This window comes from Trachemys scripta, chromosome 1 (assembly GCF_013100865.1).
Source record: "Trachemys scripta elegans isolate TJP31775 chromosome 1, CAS_Tse_1.0, whole genome shotgun sequence".
Lineage (NCBI taxonomy): Eukaryota > Metazoa > Chordata > Testudines > Emydidae > Trachemys > Trachemys scripta.
The window spans coordinates 163,670,634-163,685,554 of record NC_048298.1 but is presented as its reverse complement, the minus strand read 5'-3'; the positions used below and the strand labels follow the sequence as shown (position 1 = coordinate 163,685,554).

Below are 14,921 nucleotides of genomic sequence, written 5' to 3'. Positions count from 1 at the left end.
CTAGGGAGTAAGTACCTAAGAGTCTTGGCGCTCACTCTACCAGAGCTTAAGGCAGCATTAATGGGATGCCTCCATAATGGTTTCATCTTAGAAAGCTGTAGGGTTGCTACCTGGAGTCCTGTGTACACATTTACACAGCAGTTATCTCCTAACATGGAATCTTGATTTGATGCTTTCTTTGGGAGGGGACAGTTAATTAGAAGGCCTCAGCCCACCTTCCTGGGAATATATTGCCAGGTAGAGTCTCACAAGAGGGGATATGCAAGATGATACCTTGAAGGCAGAATAAATGGTTTGTTATTTAATTACAATAGTGGTTTGTCAGGAGCGTTGCCTGTGTATATTCACGCTTACCAAACCACCTTCTTCTCTTCCTTGGAGCTGTACTCTAATAGGATTGTGCGGTTTAGTGGAAAGAACTGAGGCAATTGGAGATGCCTTAAATCCTTTACTGGGGGAGCCTCTATCTACAATCTGCAAAGATGGCTGCAGTCCCCTATTGTTTCCAGTGGGACTGAACCAGGTTGCCCTCAAAGTGACTGCTCACTGCTGTCATAAAGTAGGGAGGGTGACTATAGACTTTTTGTTGAGCACATGTCTGTTCCCAAAGAAAAATAGAACTTGCATACAATTTGAATAATCTGTAATTCATCTTTAACCAGTATTATACATTCTAAACAAAGATATTTTATATATACACACATTGACAAATCGATTAATCTTGCTACATTATCAAGTATGCTTAATCATTTATGCAACAGCTCACATAAAACATAATCAGGCAGCAAAGTGGGATAACTCTGCTGGATTTCCAAATATAAGACTGAGGTCTGGTCATTTTATAACACCCTTTTAATAAGTGGTATTTATGAAGCTTTGAAACCGAGGAGTCAGCGAGATTGGTTGTTTTTCTAAAATATATGCTATAGGATTTATTTTCGGGAAGTTCTATGGCCTGTGTTATAACAGGAGGTCAGACTAAATAATCACACCTGGTCGCTTCTGGCCTTGGAATCTGTGTCCATTGTCCAGGCTGGAGATGAAGGCATTTCACTGTAATTGCTACAAAGAAATTATTCTCAGGAAATTGTGTTGTCTGATATGCGTAGAGCATTGAGAAATTGTGGAGGGATTTTTATTTTAAGAAACTAAAGCCAAACACTCATGCCTTATAGACTTGTAAAATTTCTAAAAACAGATCTGAAATTTCAAAGGTCAGCTGAGTGCAGTTTTTAGTTGGTCATATAAGGATATGGGGAATTTTCTCTATCACCTTTTCCCCCCAGAGGGGAAACTGAACAAACATGAAGGTTAAAAGCCAAGGTAGACCCCAGCCTCATTCCAGCCTAGGCTGTTTGACAAACAGGAAAGTTCTGGTTTAGAGGTCTAGCAGAGGTCCACCAGTAGGCTTGAAGAAAAGAGGAGGTGAGCATTAAAAATAAGTTCATTTTGCTGCTGTTTTACTAGTTGTTTTGACTGCCATGCTTAATGTTAGTAACATAAACTAAGGCTTAATCCAAAGTCCTTCAAGTCAATAGAAAGACTGTCATCAGACCCCTAGTCTTTAAACTTCATAGCTCATTGAAGTAAATTATTTCAGAGAGGTTAAGATTTTAATATTTTAAGTTGTCGCAGAGGCCTTTGAACATAACAAACTTTTTTTTTTTTAAATTGCTACCACTGTTTGGCCAGAAATTGTTTTCTGATTCAGGCTTTCCACAGTAACTGTGCAGTGGAGAGTACTATAAAAGCTCTCTTATATTTGAATGAATGTTGTAAATTTGTAGAAAAGAGCAAAATTGCAAAATCCATAATCTTCTTGTAACTACAATTTTCCAGTGCTCCTGGATGCTAGTCTACTGTATTTGTGTATTATAAGAGAGGTGCAAGTAGGGGGGAGACAGCATATTCGGTGTCTAGAGCATGAGAAGGAGAATCAGACGTTCGGATTCTATAAATGAACTGCTGTGTAATCTTGGGCTATTTTCTGTATCTAAGTTTTTCCTATCTGTAAAATAGTGATTGTATTTGTACACCTTTTGTAAAACTTTTCCTTCTGTTGAAAGGCGCTAAACAGATGCATAGTATAATTATTATTATTCCTGGTATAAAGTCTCTCCAATATCCATCAGTGATCTTCCATTGCTAACTCCGGAGTATCTGAGTGAGTGCCATTCATGTCCCGTATGGTGGTTTGATTAATGCAGCAATGAATGTGATGGAGGGAATAGATCAATCTGTTGTTCGGCTTTGAAGATGGTGCCAAAGTGGCTGAAGACACCAATGACCTGGGCATTTTAAAGATAGATTCCCTGCCTGGTGAGCCCTGGGAACAGTCCTTGGAGGAGTTTTGTGGCCTTTCCTTTTAGAGGCCCTGGAGGTTTGGGGCTCTGATATAGTGGAGACTGGTTTGCTTGGAGACTGGTGTACAGTCCCTTGGCCTGGATCAGAAGTCAGGCATGGCGAGCCCTCTCCATCATAAGAAGACAAAGTTTTATCTCCCTGTTTTTTCTGGCTCTGGACTTCAATGTCAGACAGAAGGTACACTTCTGGGCAACGTGCGATTTCCCCGAGGCAATGGATGTAGTGGGAGTGCCCATCGCTTACCAGGATCGCCTCCCCGTACAACAGACATTTGAAGCCGGGAGAACTGGGCAAAACCTCCCAGTGAACAAGAACTACTATCTAGTATCTATATATGAGAGTTTTTTTTTAACTAGAAAGCTAAAATTACTACTGCTTACTGACTAATTAGAGTAATGCTCAGAGCTACTACAACTAACTACTTGAATAAGAAATGAGTACAACATTGAGGAAATCTCAACGGGTACAACTGTCAGAGCTCTGTCTCAGGCTGAGGTGGCTGAGAAAGAACTGAGGGCAGTTCGCCCGTGTTCCTTGGGCTCACCAGATAGGGAATCTACCTCTAAAAAGCAAAGGTTGTCAGTATCTTCAGCCACTTAAGCACCATCTGTTCTTCAGTCAAGTACCCATGAGGCTGCTGGTTCCTCAGGTACCCAGGGTACTGCTAGACTGAGAGACTTCAAAGCCTCAGGCCTGGAGAGATAATTGGTACAGTTGGCAGACTGAGGCAGCAAGGAAAGGTCTTCCTCTGGTTCCTTGGTACCAAAGAAGCCGTCTTGGGCTCCGACCACACTTCCCTCAAAGTGCTGGAGACTCACGGTATCATCAGTGCCTTTGACCATCATCACCTCGGTGCAGACCACAGACTTGATACTGATAATACACTCAGTACCCCAGGATTTCTGTTTTCCCCAGGACCTGGCTGTATCTGAGACACCTAGTTCTCCGCTGCTTGGCTCTGATGTGCTGTCAAGATCTCCTGAAGGTCAACCGGTACCAATGGTTTCACTTCAGATCTCTCCAGATGCCCCACCATTCCAGAGCGATTTATAAGAAGAGGATTCTAATGAAGACCTTGCCTCAGTGTCTCAAATATCAATTCAGGGTTCTCCCCCTCACTCCTATAGAGGCCCCTTTCCAGAAGTCTGAGACTATAACTACTTGTGGCACAAGATTACTATCAACATCTCACTGGTATGGGTGCCACCCCCTCCTGCACCTTATACTTCTCCCTGGCCATATTGGGACCGTTGGGCTGCCTATCACCATCAGGGCATTGAGCACAACCTGTTGCAGAGAGAGGCAACCTGCATCACCTGCTCCCTCCAGGAGACCTGACCCTCAAGATAAATCCTTTGAGGAGCAGGGAGCTAGAACCAATGAGGTCGTCTCTCTGTGGCCAACATCTCATTTTCAACTCCAGATGAAGCTGTCGTGCCTCCTCTGCCATCCTTGGCAGATGATTTTAAGCAGTTCCAGATCTGGTCAAGAGAATTGCTGACTCCTTACAGATCTCTCTTGAGGAGGTTAAAGAACCTCATCATAAGCTGCTTGATATCCTCCATTCACCCTCATCTACCTGCATAGCTTTGCCCATAAACAAAGCCCTTCTGGACCCAGCAAAGATCACACTCCAGCTACTATTCTGCCTACATGCAAGAGAGTGGATAAGACACATTGTCACAGCAAAGGACTCTACATTTTTATTTTCTCGTCCTCACCTAACTCTTTGGTACTCAACGCAGTTAATATACGTGGAAGGTAGCACAAGTGTCTGGACTTACTGGGTAGGAAATCTCATTCCTCAGCTTCCTTACAATTTAGAATTACCAATTACCACATGCTAATGGCAAAATGTTATCACGTAAACTATACCAAACTGAACTCTTTTTGTTGACCACTTGATGGCAGAGCACGGAACACGGAGCAATTCCAGGCAATTATTACAGAGGGCCAATTACTTGCCAGGACATCTCTACAAGCCTCTGTCGATGCTGCTGATACTGCCTCCCATTCGATCACTACAGCAGTAGTTTTGAGACAGGCTTCCTAGCTCCAACTCTCAAGATTTCCAAAAAAGGTCCAGAATACAGTGGGGGAGCTTCCTTTTGGTGGGTTTGAGTTGGTTTTGAACAGCATAGATGAATCTATGGTTCATCCCTACGGACTCTAGGGCTGCCTTGCATTTTATTGGTATCGATATAAACACACCTACAAGAGGTAGCTCAGCAAGTCCCAGATGGCTCAGAGGCCTGCTCTGCTCAATTTCTTACCTCCCAGGAGCCATGTGAACCGCATCAGAAGAGACCCAGATTCCAGAGAAGGAAACTGTCCACTTCTCAGCCTTCCACCTTGCACCCTTCCACCTCCAAGCAGCAATTTTGATGGGCTAGTTGGCCTGAATTACCGTCCTCATCATCTGCACCAATCCACCTACCTTCTTCCCTTTGGCAATAGTCTTTACCACTTATGGCGGGCTTGGGAGACTGTCACTGTAGATAAGTGGGTTTTGGAGATCATCTCCATAGGATACACCATCTACTTGACTACACTTCCACCTACAAATCCCCCTTTCCTGTACCTCTTTAAGGACCCCTCTCACAAGACCTTGCTTCATCAAGAAATAGACTCTTCTACGCATGGGAGCTATAGAACCAGTCCCCATGCAGCACAGAGGAAAGGGGGTTTATTCAAGATATTTCTTGACACCAAAAAAGAGTGGAGTTTGGAGACCCAGCCTACATTTGAGGCTACTCAACATCTGTGTGAAGGCACAAAAATTCAAAATGGTGACTCTTGCAGCGATAATAGAGCAAGGGGGTTGGTTCTTAGCCCTCAACCTTCAAGATGCATATTTCCATATAGCAATCCTTATCCCACAAACAATACCAATGTTTCACTGTTGGTCAGGGCCACTTCCAATACCAAGTGCTCCCCTTTGGCCTGTCATCTGCCCCGAGGATCTTTAGAAAGGCATGTCAGTAGTAGCAGCACAGCTCAACAGGAAAGGTAGTATTCCTTTACCTGTACGATTGACTGCTAAAAGGCCGCTCCTTGGAACTGACATCTCGGGCAACTTCTGAGGCCACAGATTTCTTCCTTGAATTGGCCTGCAATTAAACATTCAAAAATCCACTTTGACTTCTGTGCAAAACTTCATAGGGACACATCTCGATTCAGTAACAGCAAGAGCCTACCTTCCTCTGCACAGATTTGTGGCCCCAACACAATTCAGCTCAGTCCCCAAACTCTGATAAAGAACTGTCTTCAGTTTCTGGGGCACATGGCAGCCAGCACCTTCATCATAGAACAAACAAGACTCCGAATGTGCTGCCTTTCAAGGGTGTCTCAGAACTGTTTATTCACCAAACAGACACAGTTTAAATATGCTTCTTTCCATACCCACCTGCATAAAACAATCCCTCAGCTGATGTAAAGACCATCGCAACGTGTGTGCAAAAGTCCCATTCGTGTATCCTCCCCCAACAGTCATCATAGAATCATAGAACTGGAAGAGACCTCGAGAGGTCATCTAGTCCAGTCCCCTGCACTCAAGGCAGGACTAAGTATTAGCTAGACCATTCCTGACAGGAGTTTGTCAAACCTGCTCTTAAAAATCCCCAATGATGGAGATTCCACAAAGTCTCTAGGCAATTTACTCCAGTGCTTAACCACCCTGACAGGTAGTTTTTCCCAATGTCCAACCTAAACCTCCCTTGCTGCAATTTAAGCCCATTGCTGCTTATCCTATCTTCAGATGTTAAGAAAAAAAAATTTTCTCCCTCCTCCTTGTAACAACCTTTTACCTACTTGAAAACTGTTATCTCCCCTTTCATTCTCCTCTTCTCCAGACTAAACAAACCCAATTTTTTCAATTTTCCCTCATAGGTCATGTTTTCTAGACCTTTAATCAGTTTTGTTGCTCTTCTCGACTCTCTCCAATTTGTCAACATCCTTCCTGAAATGTGACGTCCAGAACTGGACATGATACTCCAGTTGAGGCGTAATCAATGCAGAGTAGAGTGGAAGAATTACTTCTCATGTCTTGCTTACAACACTCCTGCTAATACATCCCAGAATGATGTTCGCTTTTTTTGCAACAGCATTACACTCTTGACTCATTTAGCTTGTGGTCCACTATGACTCCCAGATCCCTTTCCACAGTACTCCTTCCTAGGCAGTCATTTTGTATGTATGCAACTGATTGATTGTTCCTTCCTAAATGGAGTACTTTGCATTTGTCCTTCTTGAATTTCATCCTATTTACTTCATACCATTTCTCCAGTTTGTCCAAATCATTTTGAATTATAATCCTATACTCCAAAGCACTTGCAATGCCTCCCAGCTTGGTATCATCTGCAAACTTTATAAGTGTACTCTGTGTGCCATTATCTAAATCAATGAAGAAGATATTGAACAGAACCAGACCCAGAACTGATCCCTGTGGGACCCCACTCATTATCCCCTTCCAGCATGACTCTGAACCACTGATAACTACTCTGGGAACAGTTTTCCAACCAGTTTTGCACCCACCTTATAGTAGCTCCATCTAGGTTGCATCATAATGACAGACACCTCTCTGCTAGGCTGGGGAGTTCATCTAGACACTCATGCAACCCAGAGCAAGTGGACATCGCAAGAGACTGTGCAATACATCAACCTCCTGGAACTCAGAACGGTTGGGTAGGCCTGTCTCTAGTTTCTACCACTTATCAGGGTACATAACACATAAAGGTCATGATGGACAACTTATCATGCATGTTTTACATCAATCACCAAGAAGGAGCAAGATCTCCCTCCCTCTGCACCAAGGCTGTCAAGCATGGAAATTGGTGCATACAGAACCAGATTATCACCACAGCAGCCTACCTTCCAGGGGATAAGCATATGACCATGGATACACTCAGCAGGCACTTCTTCCAAGACCACAAGTGGGAAATAGACCCCAGCACATTATACCACATATTCTGTCAATGGGGCACCCCTCAGATAGATTTGCTCACCACAGAATTAAACAAGAAATGTACCCAGTTTTGCTTGAGAGGTGGACTGGGTCACCAGTCCTTGGGGGGGGGAGGGGGATGCTTTTCACCTTCATTGGTCAGCTCTCTTGTACGCATTCCCATTGACTCCTTTAATAACCAAAGTTATGTACCAAATAAAAACAGACACAGCCAGAATTATCCTAGTAATTCCAATCTGGCCCTGACAGATATGGTTTCCTTACCTGATTCAGCTGGCCATTTGCTCACCACTCACTCTCCATGCCACTCCTCATCTCCTGGTGAAGACACGCTATGCTGATGGGAGACTGCGCTACCATCAGTATTATTATTCCATCTCAGCAAGAAGTGGAAGGTATGTCGACAGAAGAGTGTCTCCCGCTGACATAGCGCCAGTGTGGACAGCACAAAACTTGCACTGGGAGGGGGAGGAGGCTTTTTTACATCCCTGAGCAACAGAAGTTGGATCAACATAAGCGGTAGTGTAGACCTGCCCTAAGAGTGGTTCACCTGCACAGTGCTATATAACAGTGGCATGGGGTATGAGGCTGACTAGCATACATATGCAGGCTGAACGGACACTGCTATGAAAAATCTCTGATCAAAGGTGCAGGGGGCACTAGCACATCTTGAGTGGAGCACCCGTAGTGGGGCATACCTCAAAGAACCGCAGTTACTACACAGGGTGAGTAACCATTTCTTTTTTTTAAAAGTTCACTGGATAATAGTGTTTATTTTTAAGGCTTTTTTAATATTTTTATTTAATTAACTTTTCACAGTTGCAGGAAATTGAGTTAGACAATAAATAATTAATGACAGTGGATGCTGAGATTCAAAAAGGTAAAGCTTTATAACTGTTAAAACACAAGTTGTCATCAACATGTGTCAAAATATACAAAGTAAATATCCTTAAATCAAATTCTAGTAAATTCTCAAGCAGCATTCTTCTTACTTTACCTAACTATAAATTTCTATTATTATCAATGGAAATATTTTTTCATCAGTATGGTGAAATTGATGTTTACAGACATTTACCAATAAAATCTAATCCTCCCAAGCCTAACTGTATACCTCCTTGATTTTCCTGAACATAAGCCATATTTGCTTTCATGGATTTTTAAAGTGATGCCTAAGTCCCATGATATAACAACTGCATCTCTTTCATTTAGTCGATAACCCAGATTTGCTAGCCATAATTTTTAATCTGAATAAGATGCGGCCCTGGGGGGGGGGGGGGGTATTCAGTGGTGGTGTAGCTATGTCGGTCCCAGGATATTAGAGAGACAAGGTGGGTGAGGTATATCTTTTATTGGACCAACTTCTGTTGGTGAGAGAGACAAGCTTTCGAGCTACACAGAGCTCTTCTTCAGCTAAATACAAGGTCGAACAGATTAGCATAAGTAGTTAGCACATATTCTAAGGGACCATTCAAGGTGAAGTGGCTGGTTAATATCACTGTAGTCATAGGACAAAAAGGGGGGCTAGTGGATTAGGGATTGTTATAATAAGCCATGGGCAGTCATGCATTGTGTGAGCACCTATCCATCACCGGTAGACAAAATCTGATAGCTTTTAGGATGAAGCAGTACAGTGATCCTACTGAAATTTCCTCCAAATCTAAGTATGTTGGCCTTTTCTCATTTTGGTCACCCCATTTCTTAGAAGATTAGGGTAATTATAGGCCTGTCATTCTGACATCGATCCCAGGCAAGATAATGGAGTAGCTGATACAGGACTCGATTAATAAAGAATATTATAATTAATGTCAATCAACCTGGATTTATGGAAAATAGATCCTTTCAGATTAACTTCATATATTTTTTATGAGATAAGTTTGCTTGATAAAGGTAATAGTATTGATGTAATATACTTAGACTTCTGTAAGACATTTGACTTCGTACCGCACCACATTTTGATGGGGGGAAAAAACTAAAAAGATAAGAAATCAACATAGTATATTTTAAATACATTAAAACTGGCTAACTGATAGGTCTCAAAATGTAATTGTAAATCAGGAATCATATCAAGTGGGTATGTTTCTCAGAGTCCCACAAGGATCGACTCTTGGCCTTACACTATTTAACATTTTTACCAGTTACCTGGAAGAAAACACAAAATCACGATTGATAAAGTTGGCAGATGACTCACACATTGGAGTGGTAAATAAGGAAGAGGACAGGTCACTGATATGGAGTGATCTGGATCACTCAGTAAGCTGGGCTCAAGCAAACAGTATGTATTTGAATAACCTAAATGTAAATGTATACATTTAGGAACAAAGAATGTAGGCCATATTTACAAGATGGGGGACTCTATCCTGGGAAGCAGGGATTCTGAGAAAGATTTGGTGGTCCTGGTGGATAATAAGGTAAACATGAGCTCCTAGTGTGATGCTGTTGCCGAAAAGGGCTAATGCATCCTTGGATGTATAAACGGGAATCTTGAGTAAGAGTAGAGAGGTTATTTTACTTCTGTATTTGGCACTGGTGCAACTGCTGCTGGAATACTGTGTCCAGTTCTGGTGCCCACAGTTCAAGAAGGATGCCGATAAATTGGAGAGGGTTCTGAGAAGAGCCATGAGAATGATTAAAAGATTAGAAAAATATGCTTTATATAGTAATAGTCGCAAAGAGCTCAATCAAAGAGAAGATTAAAGTGTGATTTGAGTAGTCTGTCGGTACCTACATGGGGAACAAATATTTGATAATGGGCTCTTCAGTCTAGTATAGAAAGGTATAACATGAGCTGATGCCTGGAATTTGAAGCTAGTTAAATTCAGACTGCAAATAAGGTATACATTGAAAGTAATTAACCATTAGAACAATGTAGCAAGGGTCCTAATGGATTCTCCATCACTGGCAATTTTTAAATCAAGACTGGATTTTTAGAAAAAATATGCACTAGGAATTTGTGAAAAATCTATGACTCATGTTAAAGAGGAGGTCAGATTAGATGATCACAGTGGTTCCTTCTGGCCTTGGAATCTGTGTTGTATCATCTGCTACAGAACTTGTATGCAATTTTATAAATTGGAAATATCCTTTCCCATAGTCACCAATAGTCGAGGAGGATGTTGTAGTGGGTGGAAATAATATCAACAGTGTACCAAAATAGTTGTCTACAATACTTATTCTATTGCCTTCACGTAACATGGAGGAATGATTTCTGAAACCACAGTACAGCTGTTTTTAGCAGAGGAGAAAAGCTTTGACAATATCATGGAGAAAAGTTTCCGATACTTTTCATTTCTCTCAACCAGATGTGCCAGCATTAGCTTTTGGGCTTTTCCTTCTTCCAGGCCTGGGTGGGAGAAGAGTGCAAAGAGGCAATCAGTTCTAAATTATTTCAAAGTGGATAAAAGATAATAGAACAAGAGCAATCTAGTGTAACAAGTCTTCTGCACAAATATTCATCGAAACACTGGTATATAGTTATCAGAAGGACTATGTCCCCATGTTCTAATGCACATGTGGCACTACCATTTCCCTGTTGCCTTCTCCCCTCACCCTTCACTTTCTTGAAAAGAATCCTTTTTTTCCTTAAATACATTTAAGCATGAAGCACTTTGAGATCTACTGATGAAAAAGAAATAGGGATTGTGTTATTACCACTGTGATCCTTGTTTTTTGCAGAAGTCTGAACTTCAAAATTGCCATCAGCAGCAAGCTGTTAGGTAGAGGGTACTTGCAAAACTGAACTATGATCTTAACCCTGGGCACATACAGTTATAGAGCATCCTGTTGTGAAACCATTGTCAGCACTGATAGAGCAGGGTGATCAAGATGATAGGCATTAAGGGGGTTATGAAATTGCTTACGTTTAACTGGCTCAGAGTATATACTAATTGCTGGGAGTGACAGTGCTGCTTTCATTTCTGGGGAGACTCAAACCCTTGTTGTTATTGGAGGACGTTTCATGGAATTAAGAGTTAGAAGTCCAGAGTAGCAGGAGACTTCAGCAAGAATTAATTAAAAATTTCTTAATATAATTTCTTTGAGTCCTGTTCAACAGTTTTGTAATTTCTTCTGCCTCTACAGGCACACAGACAAATGGCCTGGACTTTCAGAAGCAGCCTGTGCCCGTTGGAGGGGCAATCTCTACAGCCCAGGCTCAGGCCTTCCTTGGACACCTTCATCAGGTAAAACCAAGACACTTTTTAAACTGGAGGTGGTTTGGGAAAGTAGATGGGGAAAGATTCCCACCCCCAGCCCCCGTACAATTGGCAGCTGAATCCATGAGTAGTGTAGGGGAGCACTGTCATCCTGAGTAGGATGTGAGATTTTTTTTTTCTGCCTGCTAAATGTTAGAGGCTAGTCATGAATTATTGTACTGATCTGTAGCCCACATATCAAATACACTGAGAATTATTATTGGGAAATAGCTCTTTTGGGAACTTTTAGATAACAGATGCCACCACAGGGCCATATTACAGATGAGAGTACCTATAATTAAAACACCATATGTCTTTCATAGTTCTTTCAAAAATCTGAGAAGGGCATAGGAAATGAATACTCTGGAACTGTACAGGCCACTGGGATTTAATGTTTACTCCTCTTTGGAAAAGTGTTCATTAGAATCACAGGTGTCCAAAGACAAGGCCAGAATTGGTCTCTTCTCTTAAGAATTATATTTGCCCAATAACTGTCCCAACATGGACCTGGAACTTGTCAATACCTAGTTAAAGAAAGGAGAAGTGATAGTGAGGGCTACCAGAGTTCAAGTCCTCCTGTTGCTTCCCATGCTCAAGGAAAGCTTAAAATGATGGAACTAGACAAGCATATATTTCTACAAATTTCGGAGTCATTTTTAGGAAGATTTATTTCATGGAGTTGTTTTCCTTAGGATATTCAGGCTTCTGTTTCCCTTAATTGCTTCTCTACAGCCCCTATTCTTACGGAGTCAAAGTTATACTTCAGAGGTAAGGTGTCTGATCACACTTAGGGTCTGAGAACAAATGTCTTTCCCTTCCCTGGCACCAAGTTTAAACTTAAAATTACTGGAAATAATTGGCTGACCCCATGTGTTCAGGGTCTGGGGTTACACAATTGTTATGGTATAATTGAGCTACTCAGGCTTTTATGTTCACTTTTAAGCGTGCAGAACTGCCATTTTATTGTACTGAGCATTCAGTACTTTTTTGTCACAAAATTATAATTTTCCCAAGGATAGAGGTTTACCTAGGACCTGTGGAATAACAGTGTGAATGTTTGAGTACACTGAACCAATAGGCTGTTGGAGAATGCCTTTCTTGCACACTTCGCTTTCAGTACCCTGAATGTGCGTGTCAGTATGGTATGCAAATTCAGGAGCTCTGAAGGTCTTTTGTGTTTCCAGAATAGCTTGTTTTAATGTTCATTTGTCATATGAACTTACCTGAAATCAATAACTTTTATCAGTACAGTATTATGTCACCTTGCCCTGAAAAGTATTTTTAAAAAGTTCCTAAGACCATAACTTTTTTTGTGACTATGTATGCTGCATTTCTTGAATCTCTAGTTTCAAGAAATCTCCAAGCCTTCTTTTGATGCATCCAGACTGGCTACCACCTTAGATATGAACTATTAGCGTCTTCCGTTATAGCGACAAAGAGTCCTGTGGCACCTCATAGACTAACAGAAGTATTGGAGCATAAGCTTTCGTGGGTAAATACCCACTTCGTCGGACGCATGTCCATTATAGGAATTCTTAGTGGTGACAGCTGTGATTACTCTCAAGATGGAGTGCTTTACATCTGACCAATGCCAAATACAATACAAGGTGCCATTCAGAAACTGTCTTCTAAAATACTCTAATAGGAAAGTGTGTGCATAGGGGGATGGAGATGGGTGGTGGGGAGAGAGAACAACACAATCTATGTTCAAGTGTGTGCTGGCTGCACTTAAGAGACTTAAGTTTGTAAGGTCAACTTTTAGTGCTGAGAAAGGTAAAAATAATTATATCCAGGCTATTTCACTAGGACAGCGGTTTGATTAGGCTGTTTGGGCTATATGTTGTTGAAATCTCAGAACACAACAGGCAAGGCAAATTAAACTTAACTTCTAGAGATGAACTCTGTTTGGCGACAGGAAATGCAGAAAATCTTGTAGAATCCCACCCAGGAAGGTATGAAACATTTCAAGAGATGGCTCTGTAAGGTCAGAGCTGCCACAGCATGGAATTTTTGTATCTGGATCTGAATTAAAGCTCTCCAACCCACACAGAGCCAACAGGAAAGCAAGTATAGTTAAATATGTTACCACTCTCATGCAACACATCTCAGTATAGGGATGTCTTCCTTTTCTTAAAGGACAGCATGCCACATTTGATTATTTGTTTTTCTTGTACTCATTATGTGTTTCCTGGTTCCCAGTAAAGCAGTGGATTTCAAGCATGGTCAGTGATGAAATATTCTACAGGCTATAATCCTGCCCTTTGGAAGAATTGGCAATTACGTAACATTCTTCCTTCGTAGTAGGAGTGATGCTGATGATGGTAACATGAAGAGGGTTATTAAAGCTGACTACAGTGTATGAGCGTATAGTTTGTGGTAATAGGAGAGAGAATCTTTTTCCTGTTCATAATATTTTTGTCTCTATCTTGCTCTTAAAAATCCCAAGTTCTGGAATGTTGCTTTCATTTCACTTTCCTGCCTCCTGCGCGCCCTCCTCCCTCTCCCCCCCCCCCCCAAACGCTTTCTTGGGAGTATTGGACCAGGTCATCAATCTCAAAAATTGAATTTGAGTTTGAGTACACGTCAGTCAATGCTGCCCTTGTTAAGGGTATCCCCGTCATCTGTATGTAATTTTTTTTTGCAGTGTTTAGGGACAGTGAGAGTGCTTGGTTGGTGGATTGATGTGTGAGAACAGTTTTTATGTGGTATATGAGGTTCCTGCTGCATGTGTAAATTCCCATTGTGTGATGTAAGGAATGTGGTGAATGCAGCGTGTGTATTTGGGGTAATGCCTGTTCTGAAGTTAAGAAGTTGATTAATAGGGTTTTCATTTTAAGAACGTAGGAGATTTCTGCATAAAAATTATATTTCCCAAAGAAGACTCACCCACCCAAAAATGCTCCTTTCATAGTCATTCACATCAACATCCAGAGGTCCTAAACTGACAATCTTTTCTCAGTAAGAGGTGGACAGATAACACTGTGCAAGGTCCATATGGACTTGTGTCTAATATTTCTCAGCACTACCCCTACTTTCAGCTACTGCAGAATGTTTTAGGGGGTCTGTGTTTCATCTTTCAAAGCTTTATATGACTGTTACTTCACTTCATCTCAGTTCTTTGCACTGTGTTGTAGGTCCAGCTCGCTGGAACAAGTTTACAGGCTGCTGCTCAGTCCTTAAATGTACAGGTAAGGACTGCTCCTCATTCTCCCATTCTCCATCAAGTATCTGTTTCATTAAAGATAAAGGCTGCGAGCTGTCCCCTTCTAATTACATTTGTTTGGGTTTGTAAAATAAAAGAGAGGTTGAGTAGTAATAGTTTCACAGCTGCAGAACAGATTGGGTGATGGTCAGCAGTAGGAGCTGGTTAATTCATTGGTGCTAATAATTTTGTGTCAGAGGTT

General features: G+C 41.6%; 1 protein-coding gene across 3 annotated transcripts in view; it reads left to right on the top strand.

Moving 5' to 3' along the window:
• The window catches only part of POU2F1 (POU class 2 homeobox 1), a 187,449-nt gene that overhangs the window by 100,104 nt on the left and 72,424 nt on the right, over positions 1-14,921 (top strand). For all 3 annotated transcript variants that reach the window (XM_034791701.1, XM_034791690.1, XM_034791700.1), the window contains exons 3-4: positions 11,405-11,505; positions 14,652-14,705. In XM_034791701.1, coding sequence (XP_034647592.1) covers positions 11,405-11,505; positions 14,652-14,705 — 155 coding nt within the window. The remainder of the gene's footprint in view (positions 1-11,404; positions 11,506-14,651; positions 14,706-14,921) is intronic.